The following is a 19215-nucleotide window of genomic DNA, read 5'->3' on the forward strand; positions in this document are numbered from 1 at the left end:
TTTCTATAAATACTTCTTCAGTGATGCCATTCCGGCTGTCTTTACGTCCATTTGATGTATTTTCCATCCTTTGGATGCAACAATGGCAATTATCATTTTTATTGAAGTGTAGCGTGCAACTGGAGCAAATTTTTCTTCATAATCAATTCTGGCCTTTTGAGAAAAACCCCTTGCAACGAATCTGGCTTTATGTTTTTTAATGCTTTTATTAAGTGCGTATTTTACTATTTGATTTTAAACAACCATTTTGAAGATACGACTGATTTATTTTTAGGTCTAGGAACAATATCCTAGACATCATTCTTTAGAATGGATTGATATTCCTCTATCATTGCATCTTTCCATGCTTGACATTTTAAGGCCTCCTCAACATTAATTGGTTGTGTTTTTGTGATTTCTGTTAATAAGGCAACATAGCATTTTTTATTTCTTATTTTCTTATTTTCTTTAGAGACCTCATCTGGATCTACATTATTCTCTTCAATCGTTTTCCTTGCCCATAGTGGTCTTTTCTTGTGTCTTAAAACTTCATCACTTTCAACATTATATGTAGGCATGTCCCTATCTTCAGAAAGACATTCCCTCATAATTCCAGTTGAATTATCTTATATGGTGTTCTCCCTCTGATTTTTATAATTATAATTTTCTTCTGTGATAAACTCCCTCTAATTTTCAATTTCCTCATCTTCTTTGTTTGAGGATGTTTTGAAAGCGATATCTTTGTCAAACTTCACATCCCTTCTCATTTCAATAGACTTTTGTCCTAGAATATATACTCTGTATCTCTTAGTTGTTTCATTGTAGCCAATGAATATGCCTTTCTTTCCGGAAGGTTCTAATTTAGACCTTTTCTCATTGGGAATGTGAATGTAGACTGGACAAACAAAAATTCTTAGATGACTCAAATCTGGTTTGATCCTTGTAAATGCTTCTTCGTGAGTTATATTTTCTAATGTTACACAAGGGCTTTTGTTTTGAATGTAAACTATTGTACTTGCTGCTCCGGCCCAAAATGACAGAGAAATTTTGATTATGAATCATGGCTTTTGTTGCTTTATAATAGTTCTATTTTTTCTTTCAGCAACCCCATTTTTTTGAGGATTATAAGGCACCATTGTCTCCCTCTTAACCCCAACAGAAATGCAGAATCCTTTGAAGATGTCAGATGTGTATTCATCTCCGTTATCTGATCTTGATGTTTTTATTTTCTTTCTAGTGTGGTTTGCCACTAGGGCTTTAAATTCTTTGAATTTTTGTAAGAATTCATTACATTCTTTAAGTTTTAGCAAGTATATCCAACTTTTCCTTGAGTAATCATTACCGAAAGTTGCATAGTACAATGACCCCCCGAGTGAAGGTGTTGACATGGGTCCACACAAATCAGTGTGGACAAGTTCTAGTACAGTTTTTGACTTGTGTTTACTTCAAGGAAAACATTCTTTCTCATTTTTTCCTAAGGCACACCCTTTACAAATGCTAATGTGATCAGATTTGAGATTAGGTATACCTGTGGCGATTTTCCCTATGGTAGGAAGAACACTAAAGCCAAGGTGTCCTAATCACCTATGCCAAAGTTCATTTGAATTATTGAATTCATGATTTAGAGCTTGATGTTTTTCTTTCATATTTGATTTGTACAAGCCTTCATCTCTTGATCTTATACTAATGGTGTTCTTAATGTTGGAGTTTTTAGTCCATAGTAACACTTTATCCTCATTGAAGGTGATGCGGTATCCTTGGTTGGCTAGGCCAAAAATGGAAATTAGGTTTCTTTTTATCCCTGGTACAAATAGCTTATCTTTTAGTAGAAGAGTATCTCCTATTTTTATTTGTAAGGAGCAGGTCCAAATTCCTTTTACTGGATGAGTAAAATTATCTCCAATTGTGACTTCTTTTGTACAATACTCTTTGAATGTTTCTAATTGATTTTTGAATCCAATTATGTGTCTTGAAGCTCCACTATCTATTATCCAAATATTATTACTTGTATTAATTCACTTGACAAAGCTACATAGGATAGAGGAATTTCCACTTCATGAGATTTCGATATGGTAGCTTGAATTTTCTTTCTTTCAAGACAAAATTTTTGTATTTGACCAAATTTATCACATCAGTAGCATTGAACTTTGGATAGATCCTTTTCTTTGTGGTATTGGGAATTATTTCCTCTCTTTGATTTGAACTTCCTCTTCTTCCCTTTTTTGTTGGTATGTAGGGCTTGAATCTCCCTTTCTTGATTTGTACAAATTCCAGATTCCTCTAGAGATTAACTGGGATTCTTCTTGAACACACTCGTTCTTGAGCTGATCAAATTTTGGAAGAGAGGAATGACTTACACATTGAATGAAAGGTTCCCATGATATAGGTAAGCCTCTTAGAGAAATTAGTGTAAGCTCCTCATCATTTGTATTCTTTCCAATTGTGGCAAGTTGGTCTCTTATCTCAAAGATTCTTAAGAAGTAATTTGTCATTGAATCTCCTTTGTTTATTTTTATATTCAAGAGTTGATGTTTTAATTTTAGTATTTTGCTTGCATTATTTCTTTCAAATGTATCTTTTATAGTTTTAAACACTTCATACACTGTTTTCAACCTTGCTATGGAGGGAAGTATGTGATCCCTAATGGCATCAATTAGAATCTTCTTAGCTTTATTGTTACGTCTTTCCCAAATTGTTTGTTCTGACTCTTCTTCAGACGTCTTAATATTTTTTTCTAGGAAGGAATTTAGTTCAAGTTCTTCAATAAGGCTATGATTCGAATTGAAGAGAAGTTTGCAGCCCCTTCCACTCTATCTTCTACTTTGATTCCATTCACCATTTTGATTTAGATTGAGTTTTGACTTCTATAAGGCAAGGAACAAATCTAAATACTGATTTTTCTCTAGTTAGGCTCTGATACCATGTTAAACTTACAGATCTTTTCTAGAGAATAAATCTCAACACTTATTGTTTTCTGGAACAACTAATGAGCAGTTAATAATATCTTATTTATGAGTGCTCTTGGTGCCTTAATAATTTTTTACTTGGCTAATAACATAGATTAGACGTTGTCTGATTTATATGTTATGATTGAAGACTTATGTAGAATAGACTAAAATGTCTTTATGAATTTGATGACTATTGGAAGAGATACGATGCCAATGTTATAGATGGTATTCTCCAACAGTCATCTGTGTGTATATGTATTATTGCTGGGGGTCACGATCATGGATGGTTGTGACTCTCCCCTTGCACTTGCCACGAGGAGTCAGACTCATTTGTGACCGTGACTCCTTCCAAACATAACTGCTACAATTACTAATATACATAATGGTGTCTATGCATTCATTCATCATAGCCGATACATATTAGTTATGAACACATGAATTATACAATGTGATAAATACTAATATATATATATATATATATATATATATATATATATATATATATATATATATATATATATATATATATATATGTCAAAATCACACATATATATTCATCCATCATTATTAAATTCATGATTATGATAAGAATGGTTCAATTCGAATGAAGCTATATTCTTAACACAACTCAACCAACTTTAACTTGATCAAACTAGGTGAGAGAAATTATTGGATTACATGTCATAAGGACATGCAAATCGAATTACATGTAATTACATATTTTCATGTAGTTCATTCTCTCCAACTATAAACATGAAAACTAGAGAAGGCAGATGGTGAAAGAGAGTTGACACAATCCTACGGATTGTTTTGAAGAGCCTTGTACTTGATAATGCAATCCCAATTGATCATAGGATTGGGAGTTAATGTATTTCGTGCCACTGCATTCATTTTGATAATCATAGTGTTGCATCTTTTGATAGCCTCTCTCTTTGATGAATTGTCTATTGTCATTTGCAAACTTGATGTGATTGTTGGCTAAAAGTTTTGTATGTCACTAACTACAATTTACAAAATTGTGACTTTAGGCAACATTTCATGAGATTTCTCTCTCCTCTCAGCAATAGGGGAGGCTCCCTTCTTACCCTAGGTGGCCTCAATAGAAACTTAACTGAAATTACAAAAAGGATGGTTCTCTTGATCAATTCCTCTTTTTTCAAGAATGATTTGCATACAATTATAACTTTTCAACTTAACAAAAAAGTGCCTTATTGTTAGCATGAATGCTGATGATACTACTTTGGGGGAGTATCCTAAGCATTGGAAAGTATTGACATGTTGCATTCATGACTGTGTTTGTCATTGATGTTGGCGTTATTGTTCACTGTTTCTAGATGCCTAGCAATTATGCTTTAGGCGTGCATAACCACTGATTTTGGGCATCACTATATACTGCTGTTATCATTGCATTATGAGCTGCATTCATCTCCAAGGGAGGTCTGTAGGAGATTGGGCTTCTTTCTGACACCTTTGTTATCTGTTTTTGGGCGTAATTAATCTCTTTTTACATGCCAAGCATCTTTGTTTTTGGCGTGCACACTCTTTGATTTCTAGGCATCATTATATCTCTGTAAGTGGATGCCTATGCAGCGCCAATATGATTGGATTATCATTATGCTGCAATTAATTATCTCCTACAATAACCTATAGGTTCTTATGTTCAATCACAATTTCTTCGAAAATTGAAGTAATAAATTGCACGTTGTAATTGCAAGGCAACAACCAATTGGACATTGTTGCTAGTTATCAATTTGAATTTCTTTCAGCATTACTTAACTATTTCATATCTCATGAAAAGCACAGAAAAAAACATATATTATGAAAAACCCACAAGATTGCAAGACAATTCAAAACAAAAACAATATTATCCAACATTAGAATGGTGCAAGCCAATTGGGCTCCTTACAAACATTTGCATAAAAAAACAAGATTCATCAAGGAGCATTTGGATATAAAAAAATATCCATCATTTTGTAATGTATGATGACCCTAGCATGACAATCAACACAAATTCATAAGAAAAACTGAAACAATGAACACAAACTAAAGCTCTTCATGATTACCCAGATCCTGATGCGGGCAAGGTTAGAGCATATGAAAACTAGGTTATGAATAAAGTATATAATCACAAGCTAACTAGCAACAAGAAAACTATTCCAAATAGTATTAAATGAGCAGAATATATGTAAAAATCAATCAATATCAGAATGAAAGATATTGATATGCAAATTTCAATCAAGGCCAAACCAGTCGATAACAAGGAAAAATGTGTTAATGCTAAAACATACTGTATCATCCAACTTTGTATCAATGCTAAAATTTAATGTACCAAATGGCATACCTTAATGGTACAAACACTTCCACCGTACTCAATGACACACTTCCATCATACCAGTCAGCACTTCCACTATATCGTGTACACTTCTACAATACTATGCACACTTCCACCATACCGCATACACTTCTTGTATTGCACACACTATAATGTCCCCTACCAGGACATTAAATTATTTGTTATAGGATTTTGCTTTCAGACTTTTACAAATCAACGATTTATATTTCTGCCTAACTAATTGATTCTTTCTCAAAGTTTCTTTATTCTTTATATATACTTCTTTTATTCTAAGGGTTGTGACTTTACAGAAATAATAATTATATTATAATAATTATATTTGATAATATAATTTACATTAGTAACATATATTATATTAGTAATATAGATTATATCAAATATATTAATATCAATATTACTATTTATAATATATTTACTTTATATACTTTGATTTTTGATCTATATATTACATAATATATAATTCTCATATTTAATATTAATATACTATTCCATGCATATAGTAAATTTAACATTATTAATATTTTACTATTATTTTGTTTAATTATATGGATTTATTTTGACAAGGATATCGCACTCCTACCCTCTTAGATTTTGCTTGTCCTCAAGCAAAAATCATTTGTACATGACTTTTTGCAGAACCATCACATCCGAAGCATATAATTGGATGCAAGAAGATTTAGTATACATCATAATACATGAAAGCACGGAGCATACACGAATTAGACATATCGATGCATGAAAACACGAAGAAGACATGATGTAAACACATAATACATGCATTCTTGATTAATGCCTTATAGTTCACTAGAGTCAAGAAAATGATTTACAAAATTTACTTCTTCAATAGAATCCTACAACCACTAGTGATCATCTAAGTAGATGTGTATATATAAGTATCAAAGAAAATGTGAGTCAAGATAATTTATTCCAAGCCAATCCCATACTTCCACATGAGGTGGTTTTTTTACGGGGACAATTGTTTTATTTTGCACTTATTATCACTCTTTAATCAAGAAGAACGCTTAGGGTGTAATTAGATTGCTTAGGCACCAAACTCACGGTCTTCCTCAAGGTTTTTGTTGTTGGTAAAACTATACTACAGTTGACAGGATTAGTTAGTGCCCGAAAGATTGCTTGATGGTTGAGTGTCTCCTTCGTTCGAGAGATATATGTACATCGTCCGAATGAAATTATGATGGTTTCCCTTGATAGGATGGAGGTCAAGCCTAGCCCACTCGCACCAACTGAGGCCCTCATCATGCAGTGGAGACATTTAGACACACTAGGTAGGAAGAAGCGACCCAAACAAGAGTTGGGCACAGGTTCGGAGCATGGGAATACAAATAGAGGCCAATAGGAGACATCATCTGACGATAGTGAGATTAACAGAGAGGAAGAGGATGAAGAGGATGATAAAGAGGTTGAAGTCATTACTACCACACCATTGCTATTCCCATGGCCTGCACTCTCAGGGACAACACATTTGGCCCCTATGGGTATGCACAGTACACACATTCTAGGATTTGGACAATTCAGACAGCCAGTAATGATGAACCCTGTCACAATCGTGGCTCAGCCAGTAGCTGTAGGAACCCCAACCATTGTGGAGGTCATAGCTATAGTTCAGATAGAGTCCCACCCATCACCGCCTACAGCCTTGCCAAACGAGGTGATGGAGATACTGGCACAGGAGGTTCTTGAGAGTTCGGGGGCACCTCAAGTGAGACTAGAGGTAGTGCGATCCGATGCGGTGGTCACTATAGATAATGCATTATTGGCTACCAGTGAGGGTAATGCAACAAATGGCTTGAGTGAGTGGGACTTGAGCACGTACTTGAGTAGAAGATTCAACATTAGACCAGTAACACTGACATCTAGCACTCACTCATCTATGAGAGAAGTATCTCAGGCAATGGATCCTCTAGCCCCACCAGAGGAGAGTCATCCTAGCATTGTAGTTCAGCTATCACCCCCACCTCCGACAGGAAGTACTGCAAAGAGGATTTTAGAAGCAGTATAGTCAGTGATAGCCACAAAGCACCCCACATCATTAGGCCCCTCAACAGCTATAGGGGAGGATGTTGAGACGTACTTAGCTGATGTGGTGGCTTGAGGTCGCCAAGTAGTGATTTCGACACAGACATGTGCATTAGAGGTAGTGGTGTAGGAGTTGGAGCAAGTTTTGTCATTCATGCAAGTTGGTTGTCCAACGGCCTTCTCAGTAGGTTTGGAGGCACGAGGATGGCCAAACACAAAGACCCTAAAGATGCGGTAGGAGTGGACTACTAAGGAGCTTTTAGTAGAGAGAAGATGTAATAAATGAATTTTCCTAACCAATTTAATCACCGAATTACCCAATAACTAATTCCATTTCACATGAAAAAGACTTCCATTATCTATTATAACTAGAAAGAAGTAATTGTGTCCTATTCCATTTGCCAATTATATTCTACTACTAATAAATAAATAAATGAATACGTTGCTAGCATCTTAACCATTATAACTGATATCATGTTCAATTGAAAGTAAAATACAAATTATCTTCAATATCAACTAATAACTTCAATCTAACTGATAACATGTATAGCTGAAAATAAAGTATCAACTGTCTAGTTATTCTACGATGAATCTGAAGGTTAAGCTGCAAGAGAAAAACATATAGAAATAATGGAGAAATCCCTTTGTCATGTTGTTCAAGCCTTGGCATTAGTGAGAGGAGAAGCATTTTCACAGGCTTAACCTCCCAATTGCGGACCATACTTATCCCCACACATCCTAACTTAATAGAATGGTCCTCCCTACCTCGGAATCAGGCTGGGATGTTCTTAAGTCCAGCCATCCAAGCTACCCAGTGGTTTGAGTGCCCCATCAGTTATTCCTAAATAACTGAAGCTTATGGACAAACAAAAAAGATCTCATGATTGGCACATATGCCTAAAACTACCTTGGCCAAGGATTTCAATTTGGGTTCGTAAACCCGATCTCCACCACTCGACTTGACAATATAATTCATTATCAAGACATGCATGAGCTATTATGTATTTTTCTATTACTTAGTTAACTGATTTCATTCTTGATTCTTGCAGGTTATCTTCACCTCTTCACCCTTCTTGGCTTCCTGCCGATGAATCCTAGGTGCTTGAGAGATTATATCCATTCCATCTTATTTACACCTCTTCACCTTTAATGGCATCTTTGCCAGTGAATTCCTTGGTGTTTGATCATTATGACATCATTTACACTTCTACTAAATGTATGAAAAGAAATGTAAAATTATAGACAGGATCTTTGACTCTTGGATTTTATTATAGTTTCCATCCTTCATATAACTAAGACAATCTCATGATAATTTGGTAGTGAGCAAGTGACATGATATTAGTTTCTTGTAAAGTTTTGGCTAGGGAAACTATGTCTTATTACATTCAGTCCAGTATTCTGATCCGACAACAATAGTAATACCAACATGGATAGATAAACAAATAGAGTTCAGACTTGGTGTAACTTTGAGTATAAAAGAAAAGAGACAGAGCAGGCACGTAATGAAATGATCGTAGCATGACTCACATGACCTGTAGCAAGGTAATTCTTCCTCCTACGGTCAGATTAAATGGACTTCCACGGGTTCCTTTGCTCTGAGCTAGGTGACGGATGAAGAAGAAAGAATAATGGATTCAATTCAAAATGGAAAGATGTGTATTCCGATGTTGGGCTGAGACTAACTCGGCTTGCTAAGCTTCAAGCAAATGTAAGGGTAAAGATATTGTAGTATGAAGGAATGTTGTGCCAAATACGATCCAAGATATTCTATTAATTGGCCAGCCTTGGCTCTTCAGCTACCTTCAGTTATCAAGAAGGCCATTTGAATGCATCCAAATTCGAAATATAGAAGAAAGAAATAAAGGGGGAAAAGAATAAGAAAGAGTTGAAGAGTTTTAATTTTTTTATTTTTTTATTATTATGCGCTCTTTTATACGTTCATGTGTATATATTGGTGAAATGACATCGTTGGATTATTAAATTATAATTTATTGGTGTCACTTCATTTTTATATACATGTGTTTGTATTTAAGGGTTGTAATAATGATAAAATGTGAAATTCCAATAATAAATCTTCAAAGGTATGAATTTTATATTTTTAATTTAGATTATTTAAGTTTTTATTATATTATTTTCCTAATAGCTCATACGGTCCCATAGTGCAATATGTTGTCAAGTCTTCATATCCTTTCCAAGGTAGTCTTAGGTCATACTTGTCGATCCTAATGACTGGACCAATCAACTATCCCCTTCCGATGATCCCGTTTAGCAATGCTTCCCCTCTCTTCAATTTTCTTCCTACAATCACCCAAGAAAAACATTCTCACCAAGACATTAATTCAAGATATATTGATCATTAATTCCAATCAAACAATTGTCAATCATCTAATGACAGTTATAGGTTGCTTAATTATTTTCATCAATGTCTATGATAACTAACTCATTTCACGTAATCATGAACAAAATAACTCGTTATCAGTTGGTACAATGTATATAATTAACTAACTCACTTCACATGATTAGGAAAAGAAATAAATTGATACGTCTATAATTAACTAACTTGTTTCACATGATCAGGAAAGAAATAATTCATTAAACCAATGGCTATGATCAATTTAAAACTTAGGGCAAAATTTGGGATGTAACAGCAGAGTTGAAAACTTGACGTGAGAGATAGTACAAGTGTATCAAGATGCGTACTATGGCCTACAAAGGAGTAAGGCAGATCAGGTAGCAGTAGCGAGGGCTCGGCAGGAGACAGCTACCTGATTAGCTGTAGTAGAAGTTAGTTTGGCCGCACCATAGTCAACTTGGGAGATAGAGCGGGCAACACTCATTACTGAGAGGGAATCAAAGAAGGCAACATTTATATCTTAGTTGGAGGACACAAAGATGGAGTCGATTGCAAAAGAGGTGGAGCTCTGAAACATAGATAAGATGATGAAGAGAGCATTAGAACTTCAAATGCAGGCTAAGGTGGATTTGAACACCCGGACGCGACAGGTGCATGAGTTGCGAGCATAGCTGAATGAGTTATGAGCATAGAGGACGACTACTACACCTGCTCCACTAGGGATGGACCTTTCTTCTTCATAGTTTTTGTCTTGATGTACTTCGTAGTTTAGTTGTCTCTATTTTTTCGTCCGGAGACGACTTTTCTTTTGGGGGGGATAATGTGGTCGGTAAAACTATACTACAACCAACAGGATTAGTTAGTGCCTGAAAGGTTGCATGACAGTTGAGTCACCCGTTTGAAATATATATGTACATCGTCGGAATGGAATATGGAGCATCATTGTAATCGTGATTGTATACCCTACTTATATGAGTAAAGTGCTATCTTGTTCTATGTTACACTCTAGTCTCTTAATGCAATAACTATTCGTTTACCCTATACGGTGAACAGTTTCTATGATCTAAGCCCATGATCCCATCTTGGAATGACCTCAAGGAAACTTGAACCCATATTGGTCAAACCGGAAGGCAACTATAGGAATGCTGATCCTAGCCATCTCGAAATAACCAACTGGTTAGACTAGCCTAAATACACCTTTGTTCTCTATCCTGAGGCTACCTTTGTAGGTAAGTAATAAACTATATGTGCATTAAAAAGGTCATGTTATTCTGATTACAACTCTGGTGTAGAAGGAACACTAAGATGCAATAAGTCGGTTTGGTACCAAACTCAACAATCTTCCTCAAGTTTTCTGTGGATTGAAGCCCATGATCCCATCTTGGAATGACCTCAAGACAACTTGATCCCATTTTGGTCAAACCTCAAGCAAAATATAGGGACACTGATCTTACCCATCTTGGAATAACAGATCGGTTGGAATTATACGTGCCTTTCCCATATTGCACCCCTATTCTTTTCTTCTAGCTTAGAATTAATAATCGGTTCAAGCATGGATGTTAATTAAAGGGAATGATTTGATATTCCACTTATTAGACTATGCATCATATAATTAACATAAACAACATGGTACATTCAAGTCTTAGAGATACATGAAGTTCTTCCTATAGTCAGGATATCTTTGCTTGTTTGATAATCATGTGACCAATCTCTATGTATTTGATTTCTTTATATACTTGTGCACAAATCTGCTGTTGTTTCTGGTATGATGCGTACACTGATGTTTAAAATCAATGAATTATCCAATTTTACTTTTTTTTTCCTAAAACCAAAAATATCCACCTTTCTTCCATCATTCCCTTCTAAACCCGGTGACCATAATTATAGAGAATGTCAAATGTTTTGGATAACTTATATTCTGAATGTATGTATATTATGTCTAACTCCTTACTTTACCCTCGTTAGGAATTCTCCTCTCCAAATCATTCTTGTGTTTGACTATGGTTGTCTTGTGGATGACTCTCTATGCTTGGTATCATATGATTTCTTTGTTGAACTGTATTATCAAATCACCCCCTCTTCTTCTTAAATAATGGTTTGGTCAAAATTATATATGGGAGTTCGGATAAATTTAGTTCCCTGCAATGCCTTTGATAATCATTTTGTCTTATTTCTTTTTATCATTGGACATGATCATGTATTTTTCTCATTCCCTATCCACCATATATTGTATTGCGTGCCATATAATGTTGAAAAATAGCTTCCAAGCCACCGATATAGACGCCATAGTGTTTTACCAGAAACTGATTATTGACATCAGTCATGATAAGTAATGCTCTTTAAAATTAATTATCCTCTCCCATATCCTTGTCCGCATATGAATACATTCTGAAATATCAAAGATTTCTAATTGTTTCTTTCCCATTTCCATTCACTAACTATTTATCTTATATGTCACCTCAATCTGTTTGACTCCACTGTTGTGTATGTTTCAACTCTGTGGTTGTTGAGTATATCCCACCTGCCCATTTGCTAAGACAAAGATTTCCCTCTCTTCCTATTGTTATCAACCCATGCAATTATTGTATTACCAATAGTGGTATATTTCTTTATCTCATGTTCTATTATCTGATTTTTAATAATGACAACTCATTTCGGGACAAAGATTACTCTGCAACTGATTTCCCCAACCTGTAAAGCAAATAAGATCAAAGACAACATTTTTTATAACACCAGAAACTAGCTACTGTGACATATGAAGAAAATTGTTGAAATCAAAGACATGGCTCTTCACATTTCTTGAAACGTTCATCTATAGATGAAAGACTTTTGTATGTCTCGAATCATTTGTCCATATGCGAGGGACTTTCATAGTCATAAATTGTCCACTGTCAAAGATAGAATAACCACTGATCATCTAAGAATAATACTAAGCATTAACCATCGATCAGAAACACAAGAAGACACATACCATCACCACACAATCATCATCTGCATCCCAATGTTGGTATATTATATATTTTTTTCTCACACATTATAATCTTTTCTAAAGTATAATAATATTTCACGATAATCGTTTCAATAAAATTTTAATATACAGTAGTACCAAAACTGCATACTTCAGTAGGATTTCATTAGGTGGCACTAATGAATGTGACCAATCCATGTGTTGTTTGTTTCTAAATTTTCCAGGTCTGAGTCTAAAGAATTGTTGCAGATGTATACCAAACTTTATGCTACTGTTGTTGCTTTACAAGTTTGGCTCTGTCGTCTACACAGACCTGGTTGCAGTGATGAAACCTTACAGATTAGCAGAATATACAACTCTGAGAAAACTTTTGTAAACCAATTTAGTTTTACACAAATTCTACAAGATGGCGAGATCAACGCTTCGATACCATTTGTAATGTTCCCTGCTAGGACATTAAATTCTTTCTCAAACCTTCTTTATTCTTTATATATACTTATTGTATACTTATTTTATTTATTTATTATTTAATTATATGAATTTATTTCTTAGTTACCGGATTTATGCCCTAGAGGCTGGATCCGGATCTGTGCTTGGATTTGTCGGAATTCTTCCAGATTTCTTTTTTCTGATTATTCTCTTATAATCAAATGGATGTGATCCATAGATTCATACCAGAATCATAGATTCATACTATTAAATGATTTAGTTTTAGAATTACGTATATCTCTCTCATTTTTAGTATATATATACACATGAATCATAATTGGAAAAAAAAATCATGAATGATTCACATGCTTGAATCAGATTTTTTTTGCAAATCGGTAACTAAGATTTATTTTGACAAGGATATCACACACGCTTGCCTCATGCCACACACCAGACACCACTTGCACACACTCCACACATTACACACCACCCGCATACACGTTGACTGCATGCACACACACTCACTCAACACTCCCCATGCCACATGCCACCTGCATGCATTCTTCCAACTGCGCGCCACTCACATGCACTCCACACACCACCCGCATGCACTTAGCACACCACCCATACACTTTACCTCCATTGTATGGACTATATAACCAATTGAGCATGCAACAACTCTCTGAGTGCATAGTGATACATGAATGGATCTTCCTCTAATTCCAAAATCACATATAGATAAAGTTGCTATACCTAACAATATTATTGTTACAAGAACAATATTATTGTTGCAAGAATGAATAACTTCAAATTGGTTATTGTACTTCTTGATTTCTGATGAAGTTCAATAATACAAGTTTTTCTGCAAGGGAGACTTTACAAATTTTGTGTTCAACTACAAGGTGAAATATCTCAGATGATATTTTCAACAATAGACTAGGGTGGCGCTAAACCATTGAAACTCCAATTATAAAATATTTGAGGATCTTGCACCTCTAAAACTGCATACAAATTGAATTCCAACCAAAAGTACAAATATGCAAGACAAATAAAGTTTAGGACCACTTCCTGCAATGCCAAATACAACCATATAAAGAGATCCAAGAAGCTTCCTGAAAGGTTACAAATTGGCCAACATGCTTATTTATTATTTTACTATTTTGGCCCCATTTATTTGATAACTAACTTTATTAATTAAAGAAGACCTTTAAATATTATTTAATTTTTGGGACAACTAAACTAATTAATTTAATTAGACCACTTTATTAAAGTTGGGGACATTACAGTCCTCACGGCTGAAAGATTGTTTGCCCTCAACCACTTTGCTAGCTCTAAGATCTCAAACAATGTACTGGTAGCCAAATCTGCTGAAATCTCCATGTTGCATTATGATTACATGCACATACTTGAATGAAGGCAAGAAGAGAAAATCACCATCAAGCTTCCGCTACTCCACTCCAATATAAAGCCAGTCATTAGGATCCCACTAAAGTCAGTCATAAAACACATCGATGCTCAGATCCAAAGACTTCATGTTGTCATGCCTATGAATCTTTTCTAGAATCACATAGCTCATGTACAACTTTATGTTTCCATGAGGATGCACCTCACAAGAAGAGATTGTAATCATGTACATCACATGCCCAACTAAAGGGTAAATGCCATAGTCAACCAATTGTAGAGATTCCTCCTACAAGAGATCATCGGTAGAGTCAACATTTCTATGAAGTTGATCAAAAAGTGGTAGAGCCTTGTCATTTGAAGGATCACTAATAATGTTTGCATTTCCATCAAGTTGATCAACAAGTGTTGGTTTGATGAAATTTTTCCAACCATCTTCTTCACTTTTTTGGTTGTCTTGAATATTTGGATCTACTACATTCAAAGGGACAATTGTTGATTCTTGCTTGTCAAAATCCTTGTGTGGTTGCAGTGAAGTTGTAGGCACGATTTCATCCTTGTAGAGTTCATGATGTAAGTACCTCAATGTCGATCATTGTTGTAGACTATATTACCCTTGGAGGATGGATACTTCATTTGCAGGTCCGTGTAGTCCTTGAGAGATATGTCCACCTACCATCCATCATCAACCTAATCTTGCTTGAATTGCTTCAATGAATCACCCAAATGAGGTGTTTGCATTTCTTGTTGCTCTATCTTGGGAAGGAAAGTTGGCATCATCAGCCTTGTGTTGAAGCATCATGAATCTCCTTTCATCCTTGTTTTTGTCAAGTGGTTGAGTGTCTCTTCTATCTGCAAGTGCCTTCTTACAAGGATCTTTCTAATTTTGTTGTTTTTTTTATTAACTCCCTCAACAAGGTTGTTGTTAAATGAAAATTTCTTGTTCCATCGCTAGATATCATGATTCTCCGACTACATGAATGGATCTTCCTTTGATTCCAAAATTAGGCATAGATTAACAATATTAATAATGCAAGATTGAATGGTTGTAAATTCAATATTGTACTTCAAAATCTGAGATATATATCTAATGAAATTCAACAATACAAATTTGTCTCTGAGTGAGACTTCACAAATTTGGCATTCAAGTACAAGGTGAAATATCTGATATAATTCTAACAGAAGACTAGGGTGATTGTGAACAATTGAAATTACAATTATAGAATAGGGAGTCTTGAGTGGCAACTTGGGTGGTTGGAATCACTGAAATTGCGATTACAAAATAGGGAGGGTCTTGCACCTCTAAAAAGACAACCACTTCCTACAATGTCACATGGCATTATAGAGAGCTCTAGGAAGTTCCCAATTATCATTTTACTATTTTGGGCTCCTTTATAAATAATTTAATTAATTAAAGAAGTCATTTATAGTTTATAATTTTATTTTAATTTTAAGACCACTTTATTAATTTAATTAAGTCACTTTATTAAAATTGGAGACATTGCATAAAATAGTAGATAATGATATATTGTAATTAAATAATCATGTAAACAAAAATTTATTAAATGGCATCCTTATTCAACCAAATATGATGCTCACATAAATAAGTATATTTATCAGAGTGAAAATATTTACTCCTATGTGAACAGCTTTAGAATAGCAATGTGTATGTATTAGAATATTCCATATTAATAATTTCCTTGTTAACACAATAAATGTCTTGTATTTTTCAGTGAGAGATGGTCAGAATGCATATAAAATTATTGATTTATATCTGTTTCAGATATAAGTTGTATTTTATACAATAATGTGCTGTTTTTATTTTATTTTTAGATTTTCAAAATATTATATTTATGTTGGATATAATTTTTAAATTAAGTTTTAGATTCTAAAAATGTTATTTTTAAGACATTTTACAGGTGACATGTTATTTAGACAAGTTGAACGATAAATCTCAGATGGTTAAATGGCCATTTAAATAAAGACCTTATATTGTTTCATCCAGCAATTTTGATAATGGCAATCCACATATTACCCCTAAATTCTTCTTTAATCAATAGATTTGATTGTTTAAAGCGGGAGCTAGTGCCTACATTATTTTTATTCAATTTTAAAAAATACTTGAATCAACTACAGTACCTTAAGTGAAACCGACTAGGCTTTGCATTTGATAGATTATATACTGGCTTTTGTACTCTCAGGCATGGCTAATATATTTTTGGAGAAGAGCTAAAATACACAAAGTAGAAGATACTGCTGGTGAAAGGCTTCAATACTGGATTACTCGGAATAATCAGCCCCCAACATCTCGCGATATAGTTGATGGTAATCGTTCTTTGGCTTTCATGTCTCTCAAAATACTTTGATCCTGTCAATTCTTTCAAGTATATTTGATTTTACAAGCCATGGTAATAAATATTCTATTACAATGGGCTAAGGTATCCTATTGTTTTATCAGTTCAGCGAGGACTGATGGAACTACAAAAACTAGGCATTGAGGGCAAGTTATGGGAAGCCTCACGCAAATTTATCGCCTAGGGATTCAGTATTCAGGAATCCCAAATGTTGATTACCTTTACAAGCTGCAAATGGCTTATAAATAAATGGTTCTTCAGCAACATTTTCTTTTATATATCAGTAAAAACTAAATGTATAAAAAACATTTTCTTCTATCGGTCTCCACAGTTCAAACTTCATTCAGTTGTACTTATCTGGTGAAGTATAAGCCACATTTTTACCATGAATGAAAAATTAAACTCATTATGTAAAATAGTTCCAATGCTTTGATGTGGAGAACCAAAATGCTTAATAGTTGGATAATCATATGCCAAGGATGACAAACAGTTCTGGCTGTTTTAAAGTAAAATATGGGAACGTAAAATGGAAATTTATATTGATAAATTTAGTTGCATAGATACAAGTTTTCAATTTGTTGTTGAAGCCGAATGTTTATTGAGTTTATTAAAATTAGATTTTAGAAAGTGCTAAATTTTTTACTTAAAAATTTCAGGTCATATAATTTTAATTCATACCATTTTATATTGTTATTAGTATATATTTTTTTTAAGTGAATACATATAAATTACAATACCTGATATTTGTTTGTTACATTACTTAAAATATGTATATGTATATTTACTAGCTTATATATATATATATATATATATATATATATATATATATATATATAACCGAGAGATATCCTTTTTGAGGTGCCATTATTGCATATTTATGTGAGTCTAAGAGGCGCGAGGAAATGTTTCGAGACTCTTGATCTGCCTCATTTTTACTTCCATTTCGTTTGTAATTTTCATGATTTTAATTATAATTATGTTAGTCTATTTCTATTTTGTTTTTCTGACATGTAAATAAACATCAATTTTTTTCTCAAATGAAAAATGTTTACATTGAAGATTGTTGCCACTAGAGAAAGCCTCTCGGCTTAATTATTAGTTTGTAATTAATATTAAAAAATAGTTATAGGTAAGCTGAAGTCTAGACATGTTAGTTATTATTATTCATTGAAATTAATTATTATTATTATGTGCGACTAGCAAGTTATTATTGTATTATAGGTTCTTATCTAATTAATATTAAATTATTATTTTTTATCGGTATAAGGTCGAAACTAGGATTAATTATTATTATCTTATTATTAAGTGAGTAGATTCAAACCCAAGACGTCTTGAATAAGAGGCTCACAATTTTCTGTTGTGTTGGAGGCTCTTGCCTAATTAATATTAAATTGTTATTGCGATATAGTATTGTAATTATTATTAAGATAAGATTTTAACTTTTATATTTTAATTTTTATTTAAAACTAAATATTACATAGGGACACCTTCAATTTTTTATAATTAATAGTAATATTTATAATCTATTATTTGTGTGCATGATTTTAACTATATATATATATTGCAAATGTTTAATGGTTAGAGCATGTTGAGTTACTTTACAAGTGGACACATGGGAAGAATTTGACCCCATTATAAACATCTTGGTGGAATCATTCATAATGGATGACATCAAACAAAGACTAAATAAATTGGGAAGTGCTAAGGCAAGTGACATTGACACAATCTTAAGCTGAATTTTTTAGTGTGGAGTTGATCTTCTTGTACCCCACATAAAAGGAGTCATTGACAATGTCATAAGGGACAAGTTTCCAATTGACTGGACCACTAGTGTTGTTATCCCTCTCTTTGAGAATGGGGATATCAATAACCAATCTAATTATCAGACATTTATGTCAATCCTCTATTTAGCAAAATTTTTGGGAGCATGGTGGAATGTAGTTAATCAAAACTAGGTAGAATGTGAAGTAAAAAAAAGCAAAAGGGAAAGCGAGTTCTAGGCCCAAACATTCTACCATTGATCATTGCATCACTCTTCGACATCTAATAAAAAAAAAAAGAGATAATTAGCGGGGAGAAGCTTATTGTTGTTTTGTGGACTTCAAGAAAGCCTTTGACATCCTCCCTAGAGACAAGTTGTGGAACAAAATCAAAGAATTACACATGGGCCATATGAGAGAGTTGGATGCAAAAAAAAACTAAAGAATGTTTGAATGCTTTGGTAGTGACATTGGTGTTAAACAAGGATGTTCATTATCTCCCACTTTGTTTGGCTTACATATTAATATATTAGAATCTTGGTTAGACAAGATAAATGGTGAAGAGGTTTGTTTAGCAGGGTGCATGGTGAAGTTTTTTATATGTAGATCTTTTTTTCCTAATTTGAAACATAG

General features: G+C 33.8%; 1 protein-coding gene across 2 annotated transcripts in view; it reads left to right on the forward strand.

The window, feature by feature from the left end:
- Nucleotides 1–17238, forward strand: part of LOC149532468 (uncharacterized) — a 117373-nt gene extending 100135 nt beyond the window's left edge. For both annotated transcript variants that reach the window (XM_089804769.1, XM_089804768.1), the window contains 2 exons: nucleotides 16670–16793; nucleotides 16927–17238. In XM_089804769.1, coding sequence (XP_089660895.1) covers nucleotides 16670–16793; nucleotides 16927–17006 — 204 coding nt within the window. In that variant the 3' untranslated portion in view covers nucleotides 17007–17238. The remainder of the gene's footprint in view (nucleotides 1–16669; nucleotides 16794–16926) is intronic.
- The last annotated feature ends 1977 nt before the right edge of the window (nucleotides 17239–19215 follow it).

Source organism: Cupressus sempervirens, chromosome 10 (assembly GCF_028749045.1).
Source record: "Cupressus sempervirens isolate cs-2001-9-10 chromosome 10, ASM2874904v1, whole genome shotgun sequence".
Lineage (NCBI taxonomy): Eukaryota > Viridiplantae > Streptophyta > Pinopsida > Cupressales > Cupressaceae > Cupressus > Cupressus sempervirens.